Raw genomic sequence first — 25558 nt, forward strand, 5'->3', positions numbered from 1 at the left:
GTACGACGACGGTGGCGGCGGGGAAAAATATCCAACAAAAAATCTTCTGCAGAAGATTTCTGCTGAGTCACGGCGTATGTGGACGAGTGGATACGGCGCTACGAGCAAACAGTCAGCGCTCGTACTACGCGGTTTGTAGCTTTTTGAACAAGTCATCCAGATGCATACCCCTACTAACACACCCAGCCGTCGCGCGGCATTGCACGCGCGCGCGGACGGACGCGAACGACGAAGGGCTCGCGCGACCGCGCGAAACCGTCCTTCGCCGCGTGTTTCATCGATCTCGACCGCGACCGCGCGCGAGGGATCTGAGCGCGCGTCGGATACCCGCGTTCCCGACCCGCGCGCGCGCCGGAAACTGAACGGGCAGCGAACTATCCCCGCTCGAACGCCGCGCGGATCTTCGCCGCCGCCGACGCCGCGCCGCGCGTCATGGTCGCCGAGACCGCGATGAACAGCTCGAACGCGTCTCACTTCGAGGTGCGCGACCGCTCTCGGACCGTTCCCGCGCTCGCGCGCGCCATCGCGCGCGGCTTTCGGCCGTGTCCGACTTTTCATATCGAGGCATCAGCCGCCGTCGGCGCACGCCTCTTCGCCGCCGCCGTTCGACATGCGTCGTCGCTGACGCCCGCGCTCCTCCTCGACGCCGTTCCTCTCCACAGAACCTCTCCGCGCTGAACACGAATCACGTCAAGGTGCGATCTCGAGATCTGCTCGCGTTTCCCGCGCGAAGCGGCGACGGCGCGGCCGCGCGTCGCGTCGCCGCGTCGCGCCGTCGCTTCGGCAACCCCCATTCCATTCTCGACGCCGTCAAACTTTCGAAGCCAAGTGTCACGATAATCCCGCCCCCTGACCTCTCTCCCTCGTCGTAACGTAACTCCCACGCATCAGGCGTTAATCGGACAAGAGGTGATCATAACCCTCGGAGACGCGTCCACGCGGATGGGGATCGTCTACACCGTGGACCCGGTGAACTTCTCCGTCGCGCTGCTCAAGGTTCGTCCGCGGATCGCCCCCCCCTTCGAGCGACGGCTGCTTCGCTTCCGAATAATCATTCCGTCCTCGTTCGCGTCTCCCGCCGCCGCGCGCGCCCCGCCCGCGACGACCGACCCATCCCCGCCGTTCTCCCGTCTAACGCGCGCCCCTCCTCAATTCAATCCAATATCCAATCCAATCCAATCATCGCGTAACGCAGCCGCGACGAGCGTTAATCAAAGGCCAACCCGCGAGCGCGATCAACCTGGAGAGAGACCCGCTGATCGTCGTCCCCGGACACGCCATCCGAGGCGTCGAGGTGGTCGGCGGCAACCAGCTCGCGATGGAAGCGCTGACGAGGAAGTCGTTCGACGGGGTTCGACCGGTGTCGTACCTCGCCGCGGGGGTGTCCCCGCACGGGCGGTACGAGGGAGGCGGCGCGGACGGGGGGGGACGAAGCGCCGCGGGCGCGCTCGCCGCGGCGTCGGGGGGAGCGACGTACAAGGAAAACGTCGGCGGGTCCGCACGCGGGTTCGGAGAGTTCTCTTCTCCCGCTAGCGGCGGCGACTTCGTCTCGCCGGTTTCGTCGTCGCGGGGAGGGCTCTCGGAGGACCTCAGCCGGTTGTCCACCGGGGCGGGAGCGAATGGCGGGAACGGCGCGGCCGTCTATCCGCCCGTCGGGGGACGCTCTGCTAACGCGAGTTCGAATTCGAGCCGCGATCGCGACGACGCCGCCGCGATCGCGCGGATGTCGCGCGTGCGCGCCACGCTCGAGGCCGCGCGCGTGCCCGTGTCCGAGGAGCGGTCGGCCAAGTCGGGGGGCGCGCCGGGCGCTCATGTGAGTCTCGTCGTCATGGGGTGCGCGAGGTTGCCGTTTCCGTACACCGCGGACGCGTGCGAGTGCGCCAACGAGATCGTGCTCAGCCGCGTGCGCGAGCTCGTCGCGTCGGTGCAGTGACGGACGGACGACGAGGACGGCGACGGGCGGCGTAACGTAACTGACGCGCGATGGATGCGCGTTAGTTACATCATAGCTGGGTGGGTGGTGGGGGGTGCCGCGTAAACGACGGAGCGACGACGTTTGTTGATGATACGACGCGCGAGTTTCGTTCCGTCGAGACGAATCGCGTTAAATCGCGTTACAAAAATGCACCCCCCCACCCCCCCGTGAACCTTTCGCGACGCGCCGCGCCGCGCCCGCCCGTCCATCGCATCACCGAGCTAAATGTGTTCTCCCCCTCCCACTTCCACTCTCGCGTCCACCTCGTTCACGTACGCGCACGCCCGCGCGAGGGTGTTCGTCAGCGACACGACCCGCTGCGGCTGCGCGTGGTACCGCGCGAAGTCCTCGGGTTTCGTCATCTCCGCGCCTCGAAACGGGCCGCAGCTCGTCGCGTCGAAGAACGACGGCGCGGCTGACGATGCGCTGACGTGGAACTGACGTGGCATAACGTCGCGGGTCGGTCCCGGCGCCGGCGCCGCGGCGAGCGCGTCGTCTTCCGAGTCGTCGTCGTCGTCCTCGTCGTCGTCCGCCTCGTCCGCCTCTCCGCCCTCCCGTCCGGAGAGCTTGTAGTACATCGCGAGGAGGTGCTGCGACGCCGTCGTTCGTCGCGCGCCGCTCGACTTCTCCGCGTCGAACGCCGCCTCCGCGGCGGCGACGGCGAGAAGCGCCGCCGCTCTCGAGTTCGACCCGCGGCGATCCGCGACGGCGGCGGCGGCGGGCGCGGGCGGCGCGCGCGGGCGGCGGTGGTGCGAGCGCGGCGCCGTCGTCGCGGCGCCGCGCGGAGGCCTAGAGACGTTCGCGTCCTGCGTGGGTGAAGCGATCGGTCAGTCGAACGTCTCACCGGTCAAACGTACGTTGAAAGGGAAGCGCGGGTGAAGAGTGACGACGGGAAAAGTCCTTAAGGAACGGCGTTCACCACGCGAACGGGGTCGTACGGGAAGCAGTCTCACCTTCCCGGCGGGGAGCGGCTTGACGTTTTCCTTGTCGTCTCCGCCGGCGGCGGAGGGCTCTCTGTCCTTGACGACGCCGCCGCTCGTGCGCCTCGCCTTCTCCTTCGCGATCTTCTCCTTGGTCGCCGCGGATGCCGCCGCCTTCTCCGCGGCCGCCTTCTCCTTCTCCTTCGCCTTCTCCGCGGCTTTCTCCCGCTTCGCGCGCGCCTTTTCCCTCTCCTCCGATTCGCGCCGCGCCGTCGCCGTCTCGCGTTCCTCCCTCTCCGCCTTTTCGCGCCGCGCGACGCGCACAGACGCGCGCGCGTGCTCGCCCTCCTCGCTCGCGGTCGGGGAGACCGGGGAGACCGCGCGCTCGAGCTCCGCGACGAGGTTCCTCGCGTCGCCGTCGCCGTCGCCGTCGACGGAGCCGCCCGGCGAGCCGCCCGGCGAGCCGCCGCCGCTCCCCACGGAGAGTCTGTGCTTCTTCTTCTTCTCCCGCTTCTTCTTCTCCCGCTGCAGAGAGGAAGCGAGCGCCGGCGTCTTTAAGACGCCGCCACTGTTGCTCAGTACCCTAGGGTACTTCGCCGCTCCGACTGCGACGGCAGACGGTGGCGTCGACGCGCCCGCGGCCGTCGGCGGCGTCGCCGTCCGAGGACGCGCGCCGGCGCCGGCGCCGCCCTTGGCGTCGAAATTATTGAACCCCCGCGGCGTCGCCTTCGCCGCCGTCGCGGGCGCGACCGGCGACCCCGGGAGCTCGACGCCGCCGCTGACCGTCGTCCCTTTGAACGTGTACGACGTCGTGTTCGTCGTCACCGTCTTGTCCGCGACCACCTCGGTGAAGTCGCGCATCATGCTCGCCCCCGGGGCGTGCCGCGACACGAGCGGATCCCACGCCCACGGCGCGAGCGACGCGAGCTCCTTCTGGACCCTGGTGAGCTTCCGTCGCTTCGGCTCCTCCGCGCGCGCTTCGGCGAGCGGCTGCGAGACGAACGACGCGAGCGGCGAGAAGGAGGGGAGGATGGGCGCGCGCGTCAGATGAGAACGCATCGACGCGGGGAGGAGGGAGACGGGCGGGCTTCCGTCGAAGAAAATGAAATGCGTCGAGGCGCGGCGCGGGCGCGAACGGTCGCGCGGGGGCGCGACGCGCCTCGCCGTCGGGGGACGCCTCCGCGCGCGCGGACGTCCCGCCCGCCGTCACCGGCGTCGCGGCCGCGGACATGGACTCCCTGAGCGCGATAGCGAGCTGCTGGCGCTCGGTCATCTTCGCCGCGGGCGTCGCGGCGACGGCGCCGGTCGTCGCCATGCGCGTCGTCGTCGTCGTCGTCGTCGTCGTCGAGTTTTGAAAATCAGGGAAAGCGCGTCCGCGCGTCGGCCTCTCTCGCGCGACGCCGCGCCCTCCCTCTCGGGACGACGACGACGCGACCGGCGTCGAGACTCGCGCTGCGCTCCGACCGAGCGCTCGGGACGATCGCGAAGTCGCGAGCGCGCGCGCGTTCCGTCGTTGTGGCGCGTCGCGCGACGGTCGCGCGCGAGTCGTAGTTCAAAATTGCGAGCAGCTGCTGGCGGCTCCAGGTAGTGACTGGCGACGGCGGGCGCGTACTCATCAGACTCAATTTCCATACGAAAATGTTCGTTGTACTCGTACTCTATGCGTTTTTAGTCTGATGCATCAAAGTACAGACGGCGACTCGCTTCACTTCGCCGCCATCTCCCGGACCTCCCTCGCCTGCTTCCCCCCCTTCTCCGGCTTCTGATCGTTCCGCAGCTTCTTCCGATCCTCGAACTTCTCCTTGTTCTCGTACACGCGCGGCCGCATCGCGTCGCCGACGCCGGGCAACCCAGCCTCGAGCTCCCTCGGCGCCGCCGTCGTCATCCGCGCGATCGCGCGCTCCTCTCTCAACCCCTCGCCCGTCATCGCGACGACGACGCCCGCGTTCGCGTCGTGCGCGCCCTCCCCGTTCGCGACCGCGGCGACCCACAGCTCGGTCGCGCCGCCCTCACCGCGGAAGCACAGCGACGACGGCGTCGCGCCCGACGGCTCGGCGCCGCAGATCGTCGTCGGCGTCCACCCCCGCAGCGTCAGCGTCGGCGTCGGCGTCGACGCGCCCTCGACGGTCAGCGCCGCGAGCTGCGCGCGGCCCTCCACCGCGGCGACGATCGAGGAGCCGTCTCTCGAGCACGCGATCGCGGTCACCGCGGGCGCGCGCGTCGGTATCCGCGGGATGACGCCCTCGTCCATGAGCTTGAGGCGCTCTGCCTTGGTCAGCTTCGTCAGGTCGATCCTCTCGTCGTCTCCCGGGAACGCCTCGACGCCTTCGGCACCCCCTTCGGCACCCCCCTTGAAAATCTCGCGACCCTCCTCCACGATCCGCTCCCGGGTCCGCTCCTCCTCCTGCAGCAGCGCCGCCAGCTGCGTCTCGTCGTCGTCGTCGTGCGGCTCGGCGAGGACGATCGTGCTGAGGGTCGTTCCATACGAGCGAACGTCGGGGTGGAGTTGAAAGGCGTCAGTTGGCGTTGAAAGGCGTCGAGGTGTGTCGGGATTGAAAGCGAGGGCTGGGCGGAGAGAAACACCAGGAAACGTCCTTAAGGATCGGCGTCCACCGCGCCGACGCGGTCGTATGGGAACCAGTGTAAATATGAACGCGCCTCAGGAGCTCGCCGTCGTCGAGGCGCCACAGGCGCGCGGTGCCGTCGCCGCCGCCGGAGACGATCATGTCGCCGCCCACCGCGGCGACGCACGCGACGAAGGCGGTGTGCCCGAAGCAGAAGCTCTGAATCTCGTGCGAGCCGCCCATGAGGGAGACCGTGCGCGGGAGGTAGCTCACTCGGATCCTGTGATCGCGATCCGCGGTGCAAATATACCGGCTCCCTAACGGCGCGCAGACGTCCGTTATGATCGAGCAGCAGTGCCCCAACAGGAACGCGGGCGCGTGCTTATCGTACTCCGGGTCGCCCTTCTCGTTCAGACGCGGCGCCGCGAGGTCTCGGTCGCACATGGTCTCCGCCGTCGGCCAGATGTGCACGTCTCCGTATTTGTTCGCGAACGTCACGTACTCGCCGTCGTCGGTGAAGTCGCCGCCGCACAGCTTCTTCGGCTGCTTCTTCGTCTTCTTGTAGCACTCCATCGTCACGGTCGACGACGTCGTAACGGACGCATCGCCACCGTTATCATCATTCGAGAGCTCTCGTTTCTTCTCCACCACGCGCCACAGACGCAGGATCTTGTCGTCGCCGCCGGTGACGAGGAACCGCCCGGTGGGATCGAATCGCAGCACGCGGATCGTCTCCGCGTGCCATCGCCCGTCCGCGCACGGTCCCGTCGCCTCCGCGCCCTCCGCGATGTTGTCCTTCGCGTGCGTCAGCGGCACGAGCGCGTCGTCCGCGCTCGCGTCGTGCACGCTGAACGACGACCCGTACGCGATGGCGACGAGCGCGCCGCCGACGCCGTCGGCCGAGGGCTGGCACGCGACGAGCGGCGTCGGCGCGGCGGTCCCGAGCCCGCCCCAGTTGGACGTCTTGTTCGGGTTCGCGGGGTCGAACGCGGGGTCGTTCGCGCCCTTGTTCTTGTGCCGGTTGCGCTTGCGGCCCATGGCGGGCGGGCGGCGACGTTCGCGGCGACGTTCGCGGCGGCCGCAGGGACGGAGTGACAAGATCTGACTACAAAATGACTCAGCTACAGGAAACCCTCCACTACTGTAACTTTTTACTTTCAAGCCGGGTATGCTCACTTCGGCATCACGTACGCGGGTTGCATCATCACGACCCCCGGTTGCGCGGGCTGCACCTTCCGTTTGAAGCAGCAGCACTTGCAGCACCACGCGCACGCCACGATGCTAAGGGCGACGGCCACGATGCAACCGATGACGATTCCAGCGATGACGCCGGCGTCCAAGGTGGTGGTTTCTGTCGTACACGTCAACTGAACCTTGGCGGTGTAGACACAACCTGAAGCAGACAGGCATAGTATCCAGTTGCAAGTTCTCGTGGACGTAGACGATAATGTACCGGACACCTCGACATTTCCAGTTGCCGAACCTAGGACTTCAGTCGCGCGAGTTATGTCCCCGCCGATGTTGCCGTCGTCGGCGGCGGCGCAAGTGTCGCCTGTGGCGACAAGAATTTGGACATAATCACCTGCTGTAATACTCAGCGTCACTTCGTAAGTCCACTTATCACACGTAGACGTCCACAGGCAATTATGGACGGTAACAACGTTTTGAGCGTCTGAAACGGACCCAGAAAGATAACCGTCGCCACATCCAGTAGCAGCCAACGAGCGTCGGTCGACCTCAGGGGAAAGCAAGGAGCCCGACGCTTCAATAACTTCAGGAGACAACGCGAAGCCGTGGGCGCACGTGACTTGCAGCGCGAACAGCGCGCAGACGACGGCGGCGGAGATGGAGAGACGCATCGTGAGCGAGAGCGAACGTTAAGCCTGCCTCCGATCGTCACGGGGGGATGTTCAAGATCGTGTCAGTTCGTTTTTCCGGAAAGGTGCACCGCGCGAGCGGGAATGTCGAGGTATCCGACCCACATGCGAAAGGTCGCGCGAGCTATGATGCCCGCCGCACGTCTGTGAACGAGCGCGGAGACGACCGACGCGGACTCGACGCGGGTTGATTTCTGACTGATCTCGCATACGAAACGTAGTACGAGTACGAAGTGTGCCGTGAGCTCGGAAAAATCGAGCTGCCCCGCGCACTTTTTCGCGTTGTAGTCGTTCGAAGCGCGGAGCACTTTAGGCGGCGCGGAAGCGCGAAGGGAAGGAGAGGCGACGTCGCGCGGCCGCATTGGCCCGTGGTGTCCGGTAGAGGGAGAGAGGAGTAGCGAGGTCGCGAGACGGCGCGGCGTAGTAGAGAGGAGAGAGACGCGCGCGCGTGGCATCGCGACGCGAGGCATTTCAACGACCACGAGAGGACGAACGAACGGAACATGAAAAGCGACCAGGGCGCGAGCGGCGCGAGCATGCTGCCGAGCACGATCGGCTCGCCGCCGCAGCAGAGGTACAACTTCCGTCACAAGAAGTCCGCGTCCGCGCCGGACGAAGGTGCGAATCGAATCCCGCGACGCGCCCGCGCGCTTTCCGTTGACGCGGGGGTAACGACAAATTCCCCCGGTCGCGACGCGAACGCGACGGTTCGGGGGAACCTTTTATACCCGGCATTTCGCGCCGCGGGCGCTTCGACGGTCGCGACGCCGGGTTCGCGCGCGCGTCGCCCTCGCGACCGGCGCTAACCCGCGTGAGACACCCCCCCGACGCCCCCCTCGCGCGTCCGACGCGCGCTCGCTCGACGCTCGCGTCGAGATCTCGCGCGCGCCGCGGCGGTTTTCGACGTTCGCGACCGTCTTTTTTTCCCTCCACCCGCCCTCTCGCGGTCCGCGGCGTCGCGCTCGCGGCGCCTCTCTCCGTCCCCGCCCCGCGCGCCATCCCCGACCCCCCGTGCTCATGCGCCGCGTCCTCCTCCGCCCATCGCCATCTCGCAGCTGGCGCGGTCGGCGAGAAGAACGACTCCGAGCTCGGATGCGTCCAGCTGCTGTCGCCGCCGCGCGGCGCGGCAAACGTCGAATCGCGAAAGACGACGCACTCGCACGGATTGCCGCCGTCGTCGTCGAAGCGCCACGGCGGGTGCTCCACGGTGAAGAGCAAGAGACGGAGGCGGAGCCTGCAGGAGGCGGAGTGCGGCGATTTCGGGATTTTGCCCGAGGAGGTGCGTCGACGCGACGATCGACGACGCGACGCCGCGGGCGGGCGGCGGTTCCCCCGCGCGCCCGGCTCGGTTTTTTTTTCGACCGTTCTTTTCGCCATTTCCCCCCCCCGGGGTCCCCTCCCCTCGTTTCCGCGCCGCGCTCACCGCCCGCCCTCCCGACCACAGATCCTCGAGCTCGTCCTCGAGAACTGCGGCGCGCGCGAGCTCGGCGCGCTCGCCTGCGCGTCCAAGTACTTTGGCGCGTCCGGCTCGTCGAGTCGACCGACGCCCGTCGAGCGCGTCGCCAAGCGTCGCGTCGCGGCGCACCCTCGCGCCGACGGCCTCGAGTTCCCGCGACGAGGCGAACAGACCAACTACGCGCGGATCCTTCACTTCGCGGACGCCGCGGACGTCGCGATGCGGACCTCCGTTGGGATCGCGCTCGGGGCGTTCCACACCGCGGTGCTGGGCGTCGCGGGCGCGGTGCCGGGGCCGCCGAAGAAAAAGCCGGTTGTGCGACGCACCGAGGCGAGGGATTTCGCGCTTCGACGCGGGCTGCACGACGACCCGCCGGCGCCCGACCCGCCGGCGACGTACGCGTGGGGCGCGGTCGCGACGACCGCGCCCGGCGACGCGGGGGGAGAGATCGACGCCAACGCCGGCGGGCAGAACGTCGGCGACGAGTCCTTCACCGAGGAGGACGCCGAGCCGATGTTTCCGACGCCGAGCGAGGAGGACCAACGCGACGAACACGGGATGTCCGTGTTCGCGCCGATCGTGGAAGGGACCGGGGACAACGGCTGGATCGCGTCCGTCGCGAGCTCCGGCGCGTCCACGACGGACTTCGTGACCCCAGCGGCGGCGGCGGCCGCGCGCGAGCGCGCGGCGTCGAAGCAACCCAACGGACGCACGCTGTACACCTTCGGCCGCGGGTTCCACGGCCAGCTCGGCCAGGGCGGGTACGACGACGCCGCCTCCCCCGCCGCGGTGTCGCTCAACGGCGTCGGGTTCGCGGACCCGACCGCGATCGAGGTCATCTCCGCGGGGGCGTCGCACTGCGCGGCGTTGGACCCGAACGGCGCGTTGCTCACCTGGGGTCTCGCGTCGAGCGGCGAGCTCGGCCACGGCGGCTGGACGCCGATCGAGGTGGACGTCCCTCGCCAGGTGTCGTCCATGGCGAACGTGAAGGTGACGCAGATCGCCGCGGGCGCGAACCACACCATCGTCGTCTCGCGAGGCGGCGGCCTGTACACGTGCGGCCGAGGACGCCACGGACAGCTCGGGCACGGCGTCTTCCACGACGCCGGCGCGCTGCGCCGGGTCGAGGCGCTCAAGGGGATGAGCGTCCTCTACGCCGTCGCCGGCGGGTCGCACTCGCTGTGCCTCACCGACTGCGGCAGCGTGTGGTCGTGGGGCGCGTGCAAGCACGGCCAGCTCGGCCTGGGCGACGTCGCGTTCGCCACCGCGGCGGGGTGGGACGCGGGCGTGCCGTGGCCGTGCCTCGTGGAGACTTTGAACGACCTGGACGAGCCGATCGTCGCGATGGCGGCGGGGGGGCACCACACGATGTTCGTCACCGCCGGCGGCGCGCTGTGGGCGTGCGGGCGAGGGAGCCACGGCGCGCTCGGCGTCGGCGTGAGAGGGTCGCACGAGCAGTACTACTACTACGAGGAGGACCAGAAGAAGCACATCCGAGGGCCGCGGGACCACCTCGTGCCGCGGCTGGTGCCGATTCATCACAAGCCCAAGCCGTTGACGGGGTGGGGGGACGTCGCGTTCGAGGAGGCGACGAGGGAGGACGGCGGCGTCGCGCAGAGCGTCGGGTTCGGCGACGTCCGCGACGCGATCGTGCGCATGAACGCGAAGTGCGGGAACGGGAACGCCGCCTCGAAGGGTGGAAGAATTGGGGTGCAGAAGAAGAAGAGGAAGAAGGGCGCTTCGGGGAACGGCGCCGCCAAGGCTGTAATCCTTCTCGGGTCGGCGCGCGCGCGATGCGGCGGCCCCGCGAGCATGACGCAGGCGGAGCGCGAGCTCGCGCGCAGCGCGATCCGCGTCGACTCGGACGGGAAACAAAAGCCGCGCTGGGTGAAGGTTCCGTGCGCGTGCGGGGCGACGTGCCGCGTCGTCCACGCCGCCGCCGGGGGCTCGCACAGCTGCGTTCTCACCGCGTGCGGCGCGGTGATGACCACGGGGGAAAACGCGTACGGGCAACTCGGGCACGGAGACACGAAGCGTCGCTACGCGTTCACGCGCGTGGAGTCGCTCCGCGGGACGAGGATGTCAACCGTCGCGACCGGGGAGGATCACACCGGCGCGGTGGGCGAGAACGGCCGGCTGTACCTGTGGGGCCGCGGCGACTTGGGGCAGCTCGGCACGGGGGACGGGCGGTCGCACTGGAGACCGCGCGCGGTGGAGGGCGTGTGCGTCGCGCCCGCGGTGCCCGCGGAGCGGTTCCTCGGTTTCTCGACCGAGGAGGGGGGCGACGGCGACGGCGACGAAGGAGCCGTGGACGAGAGCGAGATGGGCGGGCCGAACCAGCACCTGACCGTGGACGAGGGGACCGCGCACGCGGCGATGATGTGATGGACGTCGCGACGGACGAGAGGATGGAACGGACGGCCGCGCCGGCGGCGAAGAGGGGGGGGGGGGAGAGGGTGTGCGCGGGGCGTACGCGCGACCGCGGGCGGGTGGGATGCCCGCGCGTCGCCGCGCCCGCCGCGCGGAGAGAAGAGAAGAGGGAGGCGGGGGACGAAGCGACGACGACGAACGAACGAGACAGAGGCGGCTTTCAGCCAGCCGCGAATCGAGACGAGACGCGACGCACGTAACCGACGGAAACGATGCGATCATCATCTTCTACGCGCGCCACTCACTACACCGTGTGCGATAGCTTGATCGTCCCCGCGCGCCCTCTCCCCCGCGCGCGTTCCATCACCGCGAACGTCGCCGCCCACGTCGCCGCCGCCGAAATCGCCGCCGACTTGGCGCTTCTCGTCCCCGCCTCGAGCGCGCCCAACAGCCTCGCCCCCGCGACGCAGTTGTACGCCCCGAGCGCTATGCACGCGAACCCGAGCGCTCGGTGAAACGCCGCCCATCTCCGCCGCGGGTACCGCTTCCTCGCGTACCCGCCGATCGCCTGGAGCGCGACGCCGACGACGACGTACGCGCCGACGCGTCCGTGCCGCCCCCACGCCGTCGACCACCCCCTCGCGGCGACGATATACCACGCGCTCGTCGCCGTGACGCCCGCGGCGCAGTACGACGCGGCGCGATGGAACGCGAACCACGTCGGGGCGTCGCGGCCGTGCCTGGCGACGAACGCGGACGCGGGCGCGAGGAGGAGCCACGCGAACGCCATGGAGAAGCCGTGCCAGAGGCGCGCGGCGCGGCGGCGGTCCGCGGCGGCGACGAGAGCGGCGGCGTCGGTCGTCGGCGCCTCGACGGCTGGCTTTTCGGCGGTCGGCGCCTTGACGGCGCTTCCGCCGAATCCGCCGAGGATCTCCCGCGCCTTCTGCACGTCCTCGCGCCTCGACTCCTCGCGTTCTTTCCGCGAACGCTCGCGTCGGCGCCTCGCCGCGACTTTCGCGTCGATCACGACTTTCCCCATCTTCTGACCGCCGCCCTCCGTAGTCCCCGCGGGGGGCTCTCTCCATCCCCCCAGCGTCGCGGCGGCCATCCCCGGCGCGCGCACCCCGGACGTTCCACCGTCGTCGCTCCCCGGCGCTCTTCCGCGCTCGAGCGCGATCGCGGCGAAGCCCGCGCCGCGCGCCGACCCCACCTCGAACGTCGTCTCGAACGCGTGCCACGTCGAGTGCGATCGCACCACCGTCGCCTTGAACTTCACGACGTCCCCGACCGCCATCCCGTCCGTCGCCGCGATCCACGGCACGATCGCCTCCGCGCTCGGGTTCGAGCTGCGGTACGCGTCGTGCGTCGCGTGATCCGGGCACAGCGGGTGTACCTGCGCGCCGTCCGGCATGGAGCGCGGATCCCACCCGCCGATCGGAGTCTCCGGGCCGTTCCATACGAGCGAACGTCGGGGTGGAGTTCATAGGCGTCAGAAGCGGAGTTGAAAGGCATCTAGGGCGGTGATTGAAAGCGAGGGGTGGGCGGAGAGATGCGCCGGGCAAAGTCCTTAAGGATCGGCGTTCACCACGCGAACGGGGTCGTACGGGGACCAGTGTGAGATAGAACGCACCTCCTTCCCGGTGGCGCCGTCCACGCGCACGGCGCCGATCATGAAGCCCTTGAACGGCGTGCCGTCGGACGACGAGAGCGACAGCGGGACGACCGCGCCCGGGACGTTCACGCCGGGGCGTCCGAGCGCGATCGCGAACCCGCCGTCGCCGTCGCGCTTCGGATGCGGCGGGTCGCCGTGCACCACGCCCGCGTGCTCGCACGAGCCCGCCATGGATCTGTACGCTTCCACTTCGCGCGGCGTCGTCGTCGCGAGGAGGAGGAGGAGGAGGAGGACGAGCGCGACCCCTCGGGGACGCGGCGCGACGTTTCGTCGCGGAGACGACGCCATCGTCGTCGACGTCGACGTGGCGGCCGGCGCCCGCGGCCGCGCCGAGCGTGCTGACGAAGCGGACGTCTTGTCAGAACCATTTCAGTTGCACACAGTACACACACGTTGCTGACGCAATCGTTTTGAACACCCCCCTCCCACACTTCTGCCCGCACAACAACGAGGGGGCCCCTTCGTGGCGTCGCCGCTGGCGCAGGACCGGTCGATCGCTCCGCGCGCGCGCCGTCCGCCGTCCGAGCCTCAGAGATGTACAAGAAGAACAGCATCCTCGATCGCAAGATCACGGCGCCGTCCATGAGGAACCGCGCCAACGCGGACGCCGAGTGGGAGGCTCAACAGCGAGCGGACGCGATCAAATTCGCGCGCATCCGCGCGAACGCCGCGCGCGCGGGCGCGTCCGCGGAGTTCGACTGGCGCGACCCGGACCACATGCAGAGCACGACGTACGACAAGACGCACCGCCTGCAGACCGTCGTCAGCGATAAAGGGCTCGTGACGATCCCGTGCGCGAACGTGGACATTCCCAGCGGCGTGCGGAAGATTCCGGCGCCGTGGGAGCGCGCGGAGAATTACGTCGAGAGCGAGCTCCTGAGCGAGGTGCCCACGTCGCCGATGTCGCCGACGTCGCACGGCGCGTTCTCGCCGTCCAGCGCGAGAGATTCGCACGGGTCGCCGAAGCCGCTGTACCGCGATCACGCGCGGATGGTCGCGGAGGACGACCCGAGCGATCATCACACGGAGCTCAGGCGCGTTCTATTCTACACACTCTGCTGGTCCCCACGCATACGACCCCGTCCGCGCGGTGAACGCCGATCCTTAAGGACTTTCGCCGCGCGCGCATCTCCCCGCCCAGGGTCCCTCGCGTTCAATCCCGACACACCGCGTTGCCTCACAACTCCGCCACTGACGCACCCCTGAACTCCACCCCGATATCATCGCTTTGAACGACGGACCGTCGACTCTCAGGCGGTGCGACCCGCCGAGGCTGCTGTCTGGCGAGTACGACCCGATTCGGCACGAGTGGACGTCGCCGCCGAAGGACGCGGAGTGTCTGGATCGCGAGGCGCTGCCGCACGGGCACCGGAGCTTGCACAACCACTACCGGCCGTGAGCGCGGGGCGAGGGGGAGGGGAGGGAGGGTGTTTAGGGACGCGTTCGGGACGCGTTTAGGTCTTCGAGGGAGGGGGGGGTATATTTTCTCGCGGCACAACGGCACGACTCGTGCGCGACGCCGGCGTCGTTGTAAGGTTACCGAGACGAGAGGTTGATCGTTGATCATCACATCGTTCGAATCAAAATAATAGGCGTTCCGTTCGCTCAGGTCATACATCGACCGTCATCTTCTCGTCCGTCGCGTCGTCGCGAATCACAGCTCGCCCTCGGAGTCGTCGCCCGTCGCGCCGTCCGAATCCGACGCGGCGGATGCGGATGCGTCCTTCTTCGCGGGGAACAATCCGCGCCACGCTCGCTTCGCCGCCGCCGCCGCGTCGCCCGCGCTGGCTTTCATCCGCCCCCACGCGCCGCTCACTCCCCCCTCGCCTTCCTCGCCCGCGGGCGCGCCGGCGCCGCCGTCGCCGCTCGCGAGATCGCTCATCCCCGGATACCCTCCGAGCGCGTCCGCGGGGTCGTCGCCGAGGCCGTCGTCGTCGTCGTCGCCGCCGCCCATCCCGGGCATGTTATCGCGCGAGAACATCTCCATGCCGCCCATGCCCATGCCCTTCATGGACTTCATGAGGCGCGCCATCTCGACGTCCTTCTTGTCCTTCTCCTTAAACGCGGGGCCCTTCGGTCGCGTCTTGGGCAGCGCGGGCGCGGGCTTACGGCACGCGGAGTACGCTTTTTCGTTCGCGTCGTTGCACAGCTTGGCTTGGATACCCGCGCGCGCCAGGCTCGCGCCGTCGGTGAAGAGCATCTCCGCGACGTCCGTGTCGCGGTCGCTCACGATGCGCTCGCACGCCATCTGCATCGTCTTGCACTCCGCGCCGCACTCGCCGAACTTGCCGCCCATGTGTTTCATGTCCAGGCGTTTCCCGCGTTCGACGAGGTCGTGGGTTATGAGCCACTCGCCCTCCTCCGCGTCGGGATCGCACACCTTCTCCACCTTCTCGAGGACGTCCGCCTCGGTCAGCTTCTTTCCTTTGTCCTCGCGGACTTTCGCCGCGACGCGGTGGAGCGTCTTCGCGACCTCTTGGCAGACCGCGCACTTGACGTACTTGACGTCGGACTTGACGCCGCGCGCGGGCGGGGGTTTCTTCGCCGCGGCGACCGCCGCGATCGGCGCGAGGAGGAACGTCAGGAGGAGGACGAGCGCGACGCGCGCGATCGCGCGGCGCGGCGCGACGACGGAGCGCGCGCGCGTCGTCGTCGTCGTCGGCATCGGTGCGATGACGGGGGAGTCGCGACGAGGATCGTTCGATCGATCGATCGGCGGGGGCGGATCGGGCGCGGCGCGCGAGTGTCGGCCGGCGACGGCGTCGCGGAGGGTTTAGGTCGAACGTCGCGATGAGCTGTTTCGACGCCTCCGATTGGCTGGGTCGCAGGGTCGTTCCCAATCAAAAAGTTTCATCGGTCAGTTGAAAGGGGGCGCGACAAGTATTGAAACTACGGGGTGGGTGAAAACCGTTCTCGGACCTGCCGAGAAACGCTGGTGGGCTGTGGAGACGCGCGTCGTGGCTTTTCGTCGTCACTCTTCGCCCGCGCGCGACACGCGACGACTCGCGCGGCGATCATGCCGAACCAACACGGCGATACCAAGCGTGTGTATGCCAAGCCGTTCTTCGAATGGTGCATGCAGAACGGCGAGCGCGGGAAGACGCTCCTCCGGGAGTTCAGGGACCCGGAGAAGCTGCCGACGGAGGTGGCGTTTAGGTCGCACCACAGGGCAAAGTGGAAGTGTCTGAAGTGCAAGCACGCGTGGAGGGCGAAGATGCACAACCGCACGTGCAGCGTCAAACCCAGCGGGTGTCCGAAGTGCGCGAATCAAATGCCGCTGTGTAGGACCAACAACTTCGTCACGTGGTGTAACGCCAACGGCGACCGAGGCAAGAAGCTCCTGAAAGAGTACGTGGACCCGGACAGGGAGCCGACGCAAGTTACGAGAGGGTCGACATACAAGGCGCTGTGGAATTGTGAGACGTGCGAGCACGAATGGAGGGCGCCGATGAACAACCGCACGAGGAGTGTTAAACCCAGCGGATGCCCGCAGTGCAACCCCCCTGGAGGTCCAAAGAAGAAGCGCCAGCGCGACGACTGAGACGCGCCCCGACGAAAATACGCTTCAACCTCGTTGAAAAATAGAACACGCCTGGGTCGAACCCTCGCGCGCTGCATTGACGTCACGAGTACAAGCTACGCTACGCTACGCGACGCGTCCACCAGCGTCGAGATCGACGCGCGCGCGGATCCACGCGCCGCCTTCGCCTTCGCCTTCGCCGCCGACGAGAAATTCAACCTCCGCGCAGCTGGCGAGCCGCCGCCCGCTCGGCCTTACCATGCCCAACTCTCCACCGCCGCGTTCACCCCCTCCCGCGCCACCTCCACCGCCACCGCGAGAGGCGCGAGCGTCTCTCGTGTCTCTCGCGTCTCGAGCGTCGCACCCCGCCGCGAGCGCGAGTTTCCGCGCGGCGTCGCGCGCGAACGCGGCGACTCGGTACCTCTCGTCCGACGCTTTCGCCCGCCTCGCCGCCTCCGCCGCGGCGACGCGCGCGATGGCGTCGCGCGCCTTCTCCAGCGCCGCGCGCGCGCCGGCGACCGCGTGCGCGACGTCTGCGTCGCTCGGGGTCCACGCGTCGTCGTCGTCGCGCGCGGACGAGGGCGTCAGCAAGAGGCACATGACGTTTCGCGCGTCGACGCTCGTCGCGAGAAGAAACCGCCGCGTCCATCCGCGATGATCGTCGGAGGGCACCCCAGTCGGCACCCCAGTCGGCACCCAGCACGGGATCACCTCCGCCATCCCCCCCGCGACGCCTTCGCCCTCGCCCGCGGCGACGCGGTCGAACACGCCGCCGACGACGCCGCAGTGAAACGCGACCAGTTTGGCGTGCGACGCGGTCGCGTGCGTCGCGACCGGCGTCCGGTCGGAGAAGATCGCGCCGGGCTTGAGGTCCTCGAACGACCTACCGGCGGCGTCGAGGCGCAGGCGGTCGGCGAGCGGCGGCGTCGATGTCTCCGCCTCGCAGAGCGCGCGGCGGACGACCGCTCGGGACGCCGCGACGTCGGGGTCGTCGGGGTCGGCGGTTTCGTCGTCGCCGTCGCCGTGACTGGTTCCCATACGACCGCGTTCGCGTGGTGAACGCCGTTCCTTAAGGACTTCGTCGCCGTCGTCGCCGTCGCAGTCGCCGCTCAACTCGAACGACGCCCGCGCGTCCCCGCCGACGCCGCGCAGCCGCGGGACGATCGCCGCGAGCGCGGCGTGCAGCGCGAGCTCGACGTCGGAGCCGCGCGACGTCTTCTCGAAGAACTCGGTCGCGGACGTCGACCACCGCGCCGCCGTCGTCGCGGTCGTCGCGGTCGTCGTCGACGTCGTCGTCGTCGTCGTCGACGACGAAGACTCGCTCGCGCGTCTCCTCCTCGCGTCCCTCGCGTCCCTGAGCTCTCGCATCCACGCGCTCGACTCCCCGCGCGCGAACGTCAGCGCGTCCACGCACTCCTTCGTCGCGCGCGCCGCGAGCGCGTCCGGGACGTCCTCGCCGTCGAACAGCACGGCGACGAGACCGTCGTCGTGGACCGCGCGGCATCCCGCCTTCATCACCGCGCGTCGTCGCGTCCGCGTCGACGTCGTCGTCGCCGTCGTCGTCGTCGTCGCCGCCGCGTCGGCGTCGTCGGCGTCCCCGCCGCCGTCTCCCACCCCGAGCGCGATCACCTCGACGTCCTGCGCCACCATCGATCGCGTCAGCGACGTCGTCGCGAGGAGGAGACCCTTGAGCGCGCGCGCGATGGCGTCCGTCGCGACGACGCCGCGGCGCGACGGGTGATGCGACAACAGGAGCGACTCCGCGCCCTCGTCCGCCGCCGCGTCGAGGACGAGGACGAGGGGCGTGCACGCGCTGACGTCCGCGCCGCGCAGCGGGCGCGGCGGCGACGGAGGCATCGCCGCGTCGCGTCGACGCCAGCGCGCGCGCGAGTCGCGGGGACGAACACGGGTAGACGGGACGCGACGACGACTGGAGCTGATGTGAGACGACGAAAAAAAATACGATGTGCTGCGAATACAAAAGTTTCCGTCTTCGGCGAAGACCGCTACCTACCCCCCCCCCCAACGCCGCCGCTCGCATCACTCCAGCCGGACGTGCGCGGCCCACACCGCGCCTCCTCGTCGCACCCTCTCGATCGCGCGCTGCGCGGCGACCGCGCGCTTCGACGCCTCACTCGTCGCGCGCGTCGCCGCCGCCGCGGCGCGCTCTTTCCCTCGACGCGCCGCCGCCGCCGCCGTCTCCGCGGCGCGACGCAACGCCGCCAACGCGGTCTCTATGCGCGCGAGGACGGCGCGCACGGCGTGCATCTCCGCGTGGACGTCGTCCTCTTCCTCGCGCATCGCCGCGGCCGCGCGCGCGGCGTCGTTCGCGAGAGCTGCGCGCGATGAAAGCGGCGAGAGGAGCGGGTAGGTCGGGTCGTCAGAAAAAAATTGAGGCGCGTTCTATACACTGGTCCCCATACGACCGCGTTGGCGAGGTGGACGCCGATCCTTAAGGACTTTGCCCGTCGCATCTCTCCGCCCACCCCTCGCTTTCAATACCCGTCCTCGGCGCCTTTCAACTTCAACTGACGCCTTTCAACTTCACCCCGACTTTCGCTTGTATAGAACGGCCCTGACGAAACCAAACGAAAGCGAAAGCGAAACCGAACGAAATCGAAATCACAAAGAAAGGCTTCGCGCGCGTACCTATCGGGTACGCCAGCGACGTCGTCGCCTCCCGCGCGCGCCGCACCGCGATCGCCTCCGCCTCTCTCGCCATCGCGTCGCTCCGCGCGGCGAGCCGAGCGAGGTCCACGAGCGCGATGACGCATCGCGTCTTCTCCTCTTTCAACGCGGAGCTCGAGTCCGCCGCCTCAGGGGCGTTCTATACAAGCGAACGTCGGGGTGGAGTTGAAAGGCGTCAGTTGGCGTTGAAAGGCGCCGAGGACGGGGATTGAAACCGTGGGGTGGGCGGAGAGAGACGACGGCAAAAGTCCTTAAGGAACGGCGTTCACCACGCCAACGCGGTCGTATGGGAACCAGTGTACAGAACGCACCTCGGGCGGTTCGGACGACGACGACGGCGCCGCGAGAGGCGTCGTCGTCGACGGCGTCGCGAGCTGCAGCCGCGGGATCGGCGTGACGCCGCGGTACCGCCGCGATGGCGTCGCGCCGTCGTCGCCGCCCACGGACCGCGCGACGGACGCGAGCGACGGCGAAGAAGAGGACGACGCGCGGATGCTCGAGCCTCCGGCGCTTCCGCCGGCGCCGCCGCGGCGTCGCGGCGTCGTCGTCGTCGTCGTCGTCGTCGTCGTCGTCGCGCTTCCGCCGGCGCGCTTCTTCCCGACGGCGTCCGCCGCGCGCGTCGGGCTCACGCCGTGCTCGACGCGCGCGACCGCATCCGCGGCGGCGCCCATCCGTCGCGTCCGCCGCGCCGGGGTCTCGAACTTCGCCCCGACTACGAGCGGCGAGGACGACGCCTCGCGCGCCGCCCCCGCGAATCCGTCGTCGTCGGACGCCGCGAGCCGCGCGCGGATGCGGACGCGGCGCGCGCCGTCGCGCCCGGCGACGCCGAAGTCGTCCGCGTCGAAGACGACGCGCGCGGCGTGCGCGTCGCGCTCTCGCGTCGGCCGCGCGGACGACGACGAGACGAGCGCGTCGAGCGGTCCATCACCGGTGCCGTTGCCGCCGTTGTTATTCGAAGCGGTGGGATGACTTTGGTGCGGTCTCGTCCACGCGCTCCCGACGCCGCCGCCGCTCGCGGGGTTTAGGGTCGTCGCGAAGAAGTTCGCGACGGACATCGCGCCGAACGGCGGCGCCGCGGGACGGCCGCGGCGTCGAGCCGCGTCCTCCGCGAGACGCGCCATGCGTCGCGGCGCGTCGCGATCTGGCGCGCGGCTCGCGCGCATCTACCCGTTCGTTCCGTCTGCGTTTTCGACGAAACGCACGCCGACGTGACGGCCGACCGCGCGCGTCGAACGATCATCGTTCGAGTCGGCTGTTCTCGCGCCGTCACACCGCCGCCGCGCGCCGCGAGGCACGCGCCGCGGCATCTCCTCCCCCCCCCGCCCCCCTCGTCGCCATGGAGCGCAGCGGGAACGAGTACGAGGCCCCGCGCGAGGAGCGCGAGATGGAGTTCGCCGCGCGGAAGGACACTCAGGAAGATCGCGTCAACGACGGGAAGCGCTACAGCGGCCTCCTCACGAAGGAGGACTACGACGCGCGGAAGCGCGGGTTCGCGGAGCGAATCCGCGCGGAGCGCGACCCGGAGGCGTACGCGAAGGAGAAGCTCGACGCCGCGGTCGCGAGGGAGGTGGCGATCGAGCGCGCGGCGGCGGACGCGCGGCGGGAGCGCGAGCGCATTAGGCGAGAGAAGCTTCGCGCCGAGCTCGAGGTGCGTTCTATACACTGGTTCCCATACGACCGCGTTCGCGTGGTGGACGCCGATCCTTAAGGACTTTTGCCGGCGGATCTCTCCGCCCACCCCTCGCTTTCAATCCCCGACCGCGACGCCTTTGAACGCCAACTGACGCCTTTGAACTCCACCCCGACATCGCTTTGTATAGAACGGCCCGAGCCCGACGGCGAGCGGAAATAGCGGCGGGGGGGGGGGGGTGGAGAAGAAGAAGAAGAAGAAGGACAAGACGAAGAACGCGATGCTGTCGTTCGAGGAGGTGGACGCGTAGAGGCGCGCGCGGAGTAGGGCGTCGCGGGGCGCGCGCGGGCGACGGCCGTCGTCGAAGCGTACAACTGAGGGTCGTTCCATACAAAGCGATGGCGGGGTGGAGTTGAAAGGCGTCAGTAGGAGTTGAAAGGCGTCGAGGTCGGGGATTGAAAGCGAGGGGTGGGCGGAGAGATGCGCCGGGCAAAGTCCTTAAGGATCGGCGTTCACCACGCCGACGCGGTCGTATGGGGACCAGTGTATGGGACGCGCCTGAATGATGATACATGATGGGCGCGTCGGGGGGGGCGACCGGCGCTTTCGCCCTCCGCCCCCTCCGCCCCCTCCGCCCCCTCGCTCGCTCGCTCACCTCGCGCCCCGCCCGCCGCTCGACGGCCACGACCACGGCGACGCCGGCCCGGCCGCGACGACGCCGTCCTTCTTCTTCGCCCTCGTATCGATCGCCGCCGCCTCCGACCGCGTCGCGTCCACGGCGCCCGCGCCGCGCTCGTCGTACGACGGCAGCCGCCACCCCCGCGTCCACGCCTCTCTCCGCGCGGCGACGACGATCGCCACGGGCGCGAACAGCCGCAACGCCGTCGGGAGCGTCTCCGGAGAGGGGAAGACGCACGACAGCGCGACGTAGACCGCGGCGCCGACGGCGACGACGGACGCGTACGCGCTCTGAGGGTCGAGGGTCCGTCGTTCAAAGCGACGTCGGGGTGGAGTTGAAAGGCGTCAGGCGGAGTTGAAAGGCGTCGAGGCGCGTCGGGATTGAAACCGAGGGGTGATGGGCGGAGAGAGACGAACGCCGGGAAACGAAACTCCTTAAGGATCGGCGTGCACCGCGCCGGCGCGATCGCACGGGGACTAGTGTGAATACGAACGCGCCTGATGCGAGTAGAGGATGCGCGGCGGCGCGCCCGTGAGGACGTCGCGAATCACGCCGCCGAACGAGCCGGTGAAGACGCCGCACGCGACGGCGATCAGCGGGTCTCCGCCGCCGTGGAGCATGCCCTGGCGCGGTGCGGTTGGGTGGGTGGTGACGCGTGGAAGGAAACGATTGGTGAGCGAGGCGCGATACTTGATGACGTGGCAGATCGTGTGGCGGTCGCGGTTCGCGCCGCGAAAGTTCGTACCTTGCTGGCGCCGACGACGGCGAACGTCCCGATCCCGATCGCGTCGAGCCAGTTCATGACCCTACGCGCGAGCCGCCGGTTCACGATCTTCCCGTCGATAAACGGCCACGCGGCGAACGTTACCGCCGCTGCGACCACCGCGATGCGCAGATAAATCGGTTCGCACGCCCAGAAAACCCCCCCCGGCTCGCCCACGAAGACGCCTCGCGCCGACCCCCCGCCGAGCGCGGTGACGCATCCCACGATCACGCATCCCAACGCGTCCATGCCGCGCTTGCCCGCCTGCAGCGCGCCCGCGTGCGCGAACACCGCGGTCCCGGCGTAGTCGAGCAGCCGGATGATCCCTCCCGCGGTGAGGTCCACGGTCGCGGGGACGACGGACCAGTGCGCGCGCGGGAGCGAATGGGGCGGGACGGGCGAGAGCGCGAACGTCGCGGCGAACGCGAGAAGGAGAACCGCGCACGTCGCCGCCGCGTGCGTCTCGCGCGCGCTGAGCGCGCGGATGATGACGCGCTTCCGCGGCTTGCTCGCGTCGAGGCCGCGGAGCTCGTCGGAGGACGCGAGGAGGGACGTGTGGATCGAGCGCGTGCGCTCGTCGCTCGGGTAGAAGTGGGTCAGGACGTCGTCGCCGTCGTCGTCGTCGTCGTCCACCGAGCTGCTCGACGAGTCGTCGTCTTCTCCCGGGAGCGCGTCGTCGTCGTCGTCGTCGTCGTCGTCGTCGTCGTCGTCCGCGCCCTCTTCGTCCTTCGTCCACGGCGGGGAGAAGATCGTCGGAAGCGCGAGAGGCGCGCGGGCGCGGCGCGCGCCCCACGACGCGCCGCCGCCGCCGCCGCCGCGCGGGGGCGCCCGCCGCGGCGACGCGCGAAGCATTTGCGTTATCGCCCCCGCGCGGCGCGTCTCAAAGATGGTGAGTTTCGAACGCGCGCCGCTCGCGCCGGGGCGGCACGCGCGCGCGCGGCGCGCGGAGGACGACGCGTCGCGGCCGCGGCCGGGCGCGGGCGCGGGCGCGAGCGCGCGCGTCGCGCACGACGCCATGCGCGAGCGAGCGAGCTCGACGAGGCGCGGTGAGGGCCGCGCTCGGTCGAGTGGGCGCGTGGGGCGCGAGCGGGGGTCTTTTCACGAACTTTTCGCGGTCGGAGTTTTCGGAGAGGCCGGTTTGAAAGTTAACATCGCCTCGGAGCTGCCGAGAAACGCTGGTTGGTTGGGGACGCGCGCGCGTCGTGGCTTTTCGTCGTCACTCTTCGCCCGCGCGCGACACGCGTCGACGACGACGACCATACCGCGCGTTGGCAAGCCGTTCTTCGACTGGTGCATGGAGAACGGAGAGCGCGGGAAGACGCTCCTCCGGGAGTTCAGGGACCCGGAGAAGCTGCCGACGGAGCTGACGTTTAGGACGAACTACAGGGCGAAGTGGAAGTGTTTGAAGTGCAAGCAGGCGTGGAGGGCGAGGATGGACAACCGCACGAGGAGCGTCAGACCCAGCGGGTGTCCGAAGTGCGCGAATAAAACGCCGCGAAAGCCGATGAGTAATTCCAACAATTTCCTCACGTGGTGTAACGCCAACGGCGACCGAGGCAAGAAGCTCCTGAGAGAGTACGTGGACCCCGACAGGGAGCCGACGCAAGTTACGAAGGCGTCGAGATACAAGGCGCTGTGGAAGTGTGAGACCTGCGAGCACGAATGGAGAGCATGGATGTACAGTCGCACGACGACGAGTGTCAGACCCAGCGATTGCCCGCAGTGCAACCTTCGAGGTCGAAAGAAGAAGCGCCAGCGCGACGACTGAGACGCGCCCCGACGAAAATACGCTTCAACCTCGTTGAAAAAAAATACTACTATCGCGCCACCGCGCCTTCCCCGCACCTCGCGCACACCTCCCTCGCGCGCGTCACCTCCCCCAACGCCTTCTCCCCCCGCGCGCTCCCCTCATAAATCTCCTCCGCGACCGCGATCGCGCTCCTCGCCATCGTCGCCGCGAGCTCCGTCATCCCCGCCGCCTCCAACGCCTCCGCCGTATCGCTCGCCGTTCTCAGGGTCGTTCCATACAAGGCGATGGCGGGGTGGAGTTCAAAGGCGTCAGTTGAAGTTGAAAGGCGCCGAGGGTGGGGATTGAAAGCGAGGGGTGGGCGGAGAGATGCGCCGGGAAAAGTCCTTAAGGAATCGCGTTCACCACACCGACGCGGTCGTATGGGAACCAGTGTGAGATAGAACGCACCTCAACGTCAGCGGATGCGCGTCGCCTAAAACCTCCGCCCTCCCCTCGACGCACGTCTTGAACCACGCGATCGCGTCGCGCGTTCGCCCCGACTCGCGCATGACGACGCCGACGTCGTGCGCCGCGCTCAGCGTCCGCGCGTCTTTCGCGCCGTGCCGCGCGACGAGCGCGTCGTGCGCGAAGACGACGACGTCTTCGAGCTCGGCGCGAGACGACGCGTCGGCGACTTTTCTCAACGCGGTCGCGACTCTTTTCGCGCACGCGAGCGTGTCGTCGTGCGCGTCGCCCTTCTCAACGCGCAGCGCGTCGAGCGCGCGGCCGAGGAGGACGAGCGCCTCCGCGTCCTTGCCGTGGTGCGCCTTGACCTCCGCGAGCGCGACGCAGTCGGACGCGCGCCACGCCGGGGCGATGCCGTCGCCGCCGCGCGGCGAGTAGGAAGAAGACGAAGAAGCGCTCGTAATTCCACCGCGGTCGGCGTTTTTCGTCTTCGTCGCTCGCTCGATCGCCCCGCCCTCCTCTCCTCCTCCGCCGCCGTCGTCGTCGTCGCGCCAGTCGATGTCGTCGTCGTGATCGAGCCGCCGCCGCCGCGCGCGGTGCGCGAGCCGAGACGCGTAGTACGCGTCGTCGCGCACGTGCGTCATCGGGCTGTCGCCAAACCGCCCGCGACCTCGGCCGATCCGCGAGATCGCGGGCGAGGACGACGACGACGACGCGCGAGACGACGACGCGCTCGCGTCGCTCGACGATCGGCGCGACCGTCGGATCGCGTCGAACAGCCGCGACGACGACGGCGGCGGCGGCGGGCCGCCGCACGGCGTGGACGGCGGCGGCTCGCGGGACGTCTCGGCGTCGACGCGATCCGCGCGCGGCGGCGGCTCGCGGGACGTCTCGGCGTCGACGCGATCCGCGCGCGGCGGCGGCGGCGGCGGGAGCGCCGTCGCCGCCGCGCTCGCCGCGCACCCCATGCCGCGCGCGCCTCGCACTGCGGTGATGGCGCGAATATTCTGTTCGCGAAATCCGTTTTTTCTCAGTTCGGCGCGCGGCGCGGCGTGGACACGGACACGTCGCAGCACGACCGCGCGCCGCGCCGCACGCCGTCGCGCGCGATGTCGCTCGGCGTCCGCGCGTCTCGTCTTCTCGACGTCGTCGCGTCGCGCGCGTCGTCGTCGCGAGCGGCGTCGTCGTCGTCCTCGCCCGCGATCTCGCGGATCGGCCGAGGTCGCGGGCGGTTTGGCGACAGCCCGATG

General features: G+C 69.2%; 15 protein-coding genes across 15 annotated transcripts; 6 read left to right on the forward strand and 9 right to left on the reverse strand.

Moving 5' to 3' along the window:
* The first annotated feature begins 219 nt into the window (after window positions 1–219).
* Window positions 220–2118, forward strand: MICPUCDRAFT_52530 (uncharacterized protein). The gene is made up of 4 exons (XM_003062732.1): window positions 220–480; window positions 663–695; window positions 892–996; window positions 1196–2118. Exons 1-4 carry the CDS (start codon window positions 433–435, stop codon window positions 1931–1933), a joined length of 924 nt encoding a protein of 307 aa, XP_003062778.1. The 5' UTR covers window positions 220–432; the 3' UTR covers window positions 1934–2118.
* Window positions 2119–2196: 78 nt separating this feature from the next.
* Window positions 2197–4210, reverse strand: MICPUCDRAFT_42404 (uncharacterized protein; the record flags this gene model as incomplete). The annotated part of the gene is made up of 3 exons (XM_003062940.1): window positions 2197–2781; window positions 2929–3885; window positions 4106–4210. The coding sequence occupies 3 exons, from the start codon at window positions 4208–4210 to the stop codon at window positions 2197–2199; spliced, it is 1647 nt and encodes a 548-aa protein (XP_003062986.1).
* A 390-nt stretch (window positions 4211–4600) lies between these two features.
* On the reverse strand, window positions 4601–6497 carry MICPUCDRAFT_66752 (uncharacterized protein; the record flags this gene model as incomplete). Its single annotated transcript, XM_003062941.1, has 2 exons — window positions 4601–5363; window positions 5554–6497. 2 exons carry the CDS (start codon window positions 6495–6497, stop codon window positions 4601–4603), a joined length of 1707 nt encoding a protein of 568 aa, XP_003062987.1.
* Window positions 6498–6631: 134 nt separating this feature from the next.
* On the reverse strand, window positions 6632–7318 carry MICPUCDRAFT_52533 (uncharacterized protein; the record flags this gene model as incomplete). Its single annotated transcript, XM_003062942.1, has 1 exon — window positions 6632–7318. One exon carries the CDS (start codon window positions 7316–7318, stop codon window positions 6632–6634), a length of 687 nt encoding a protein of 228 aa, XP_003062988.1.
* A 521-nt stretch (window positions 7319–7839) lies between these two features.
* On the forward strand, window positions 7840–12535 carry MICPUCDRAFT_42406 (uncharacterized protein; the record flags this gene model as incomplete). The annotated part of the gene is made up of 4 exons (XM_003062733.1): window positions 7840–7954; window positions 8392–8615; window positions 8781–11173; window positions 12256–12535. The coding sequence occupies 4 exons, from the start codon at window positions 7840–7842 to the stop codon at window positions 12533–12535; spliced, it is 3012 nt and encodes a 1003-aa protein (XP_003062779.1).
* A 194-nt stretch (window positions 12536–12729) lies between these two features.
* Window positions 12730–13122, reverse strand: MICPUCDRAFT_52536 (uncharacterized protein; the record flags this gene model as incomplete). The annotated part of the gene is made up of 1 exon (XM_003062943.1): window positions 12730–13122. The coding sequence occupies one exon, from the start codon at window positions 13120–13122 to the stop codon at window positions 12730–12732; it is 393 nt and encodes a 130-aa protein (XP_003062989.1).
* A 246-nt stretch (window positions 13123–13368) lies between these two features.
* On the forward strand, window positions 13369–14233 carry MICPUCDRAFT_52537 (uncharacterized protein; the record flags this gene model as incomplete). Its single annotated transcript, XM_003062734.1, has 2 exons — window positions 13369–13895; window positions 14089–14233. 2 exons carry the CDS (start codon window positions 13369–13371, stop codon window positions 14231–14233), a joined length of 672 nt encoding a protein of 223 aa, XP_003062780.1.
* A 255-nt stretch (window positions 14234–14488) lies between these two features.
* MICPUCDRAFT_52538 (uncharacterized protein) lies at window positions 14489–15499 on the reverse strand (the record flags this gene model as incomplete). The annotated part of the gene is made up of 1 exon (XM_003062944.1): window positions 14489–15499. One exon carries the CDS (start codon window positions 15497–15499, stop codon window positions 14489–14491), a length of 1011 nt encoding a protein of 336 aa, XP_003062990.1.
* A 351-nt stretch (window positions 15500–15850) lies between these two features.
* Window positions 15851–16375, forward strand: MICPUCDRAFT_52539 (uncharacterized protein; the record flags this gene model as incomplete). Its single annotated transcript, XM_003062735.1, has 1 exon — window positions 15851–16375. One exon carries the CDS (start codon window positions 15851–15853, stop codon window positions 16373–16375), a length of 525 nt encoding a protein of 174 aa, XP_003062781.1.
* A 105-nt stretch (window positions 16376–16480) lies between these two features.
* On the reverse strand, window positions 16481–18211 carry MICPUCDRAFT_52540 (uncharacterized protein; the record flags this gene model as incomplete). The annotated part of the gene is made up of 1 exon (XM_003062945.1): window positions 16481–18211. One exon carries the CDS (start codon window positions 18209–18211, stop codon window positions 16481–16483), a length of 1731 nt encoding a protein of 576 aa, XP_003062991.1.
* Window positions 18212–19293: 1082 nt separating this feature from the next.
* MICPUCDRAFT_52541 (uncharacterized protein) lies at window positions 19294–20097 on the reverse strand (the record flags this gene model as incomplete). Its single annotated transcript, XM_003062946.1, has 1 exon — window positions 19294–20097. The coding sequence occupies one exon, from the start codon at window positions 20095–20097 to the stop codon at window positions 19294–19296; it is 804 nt and encodes a 267-aa protein (XP_003062992.1).
* Window positions 20098–20378: 281 nt separating this feature from the next.
* On the forward strand, window positions 20379–20750 carry MICPUCDRAFT_52542 (uncharacterized protein; the record flags this gene model as incomplete). Its single annotated transcript, XM_003062736.1, has 1 exon — window positions 20379–20750. The coding sequence occupies one exon, from the start codon at window positions 20379–20381 to the stop codon at window positions 20748–20750; it is 372 nt and encodes a 123-aa protein (XP_003062782.1).
* A 573-nt stretch (window positions 20751–21323) lies between these two features.
* On the reverse strand, window positions 21324–22453 carry MICPUCDRAFT_21790 (uncharacterized protein; the record flags this gene model as incomplete). Its single annotated transcript, XM_003062947.1, has 3 exons — window positions 21324–21639; window positions 21841–21974; window positions 22097–22453. Coding segments are annotated over 3 exons (807 nt in total), but the record flags the coding sequence as incomplete, so codon positions are not given.
* A 955-nt stretch (window positions 22454–23408) lies between these two features.
* On the forward strand, window positions 23409–23882 carry MICPUCDRAFT_52544 (uncharacterized protein; the record flags this gene model as incomplete). Its single annotated transcript, XM_003062737.1, has 1 exon — window positions 23409–23882. One exon carries the CDS (start codon window positions 23409–23411, stop codon window positions 23880–23882), a length of 474 nt encoding a protein of 157 aa, XP_003062783.1.
* Window positions 23883–24262: 380 nt separating this feature from the next.
* Window positions 24263–25276, reverse strand: MICPUCDRAFT_52545 (uncharacterized protein; the record flags this gene model as incomplete). Its single annotated transcript, XM_003062948.1, has 1 exon — window positions 24263–25276. The coding sequence occupies one exon, from the start codon at window positions 25274–25276 to the stop codon at window positions 24263–24265; it is 1014 nt and encodes a 337-aa protein (XP_003062994.1).
* Between the last annotated feature and the right edge of the window lie 282 nt (window positions 25277–25558).

Source organism: Micromonas pusilla (assembly GCF_000151265.4).
Source record: "Micromonas pusilla CCMP1545 genomic scaffold MICPUCscaffold_13, whole genome shotgun sequence".
In the NCBI taxonomy this organism is placed as follows: Eukaryota; Viridiplantae; Chlorophyta; class Mamiellophyceae; order Mamiellales; family Mamiellaceae; genus Micromonas; species Micromonas pusilla.

Excerpts from the sequence above, each read along its gene's own strand:
- MICPUCDRAFT_52530 (XM_003062732.1), top strand. The coding sequence starts at position 433 with ATGGTCGCCGAGACCGCGATGAACAGCTCGAACGCGTCTCACTTCGAG. Across the intron at positions 481-662 it reads CGAACGCGTCTCACTTCGAG|AACCTCTCCGCGCTGAACAC; the intron begins GTGCGCGACCGC and ends TCCTCTCCACAG. Across the intron at positions 997-1,195 it reads TCTCCGTCGCGCTGCTCAAG|CCGCGACGAGCGTTAATCAA; the intron begins GTTCGTCCGCGG and ends CGCGTAACGCAG.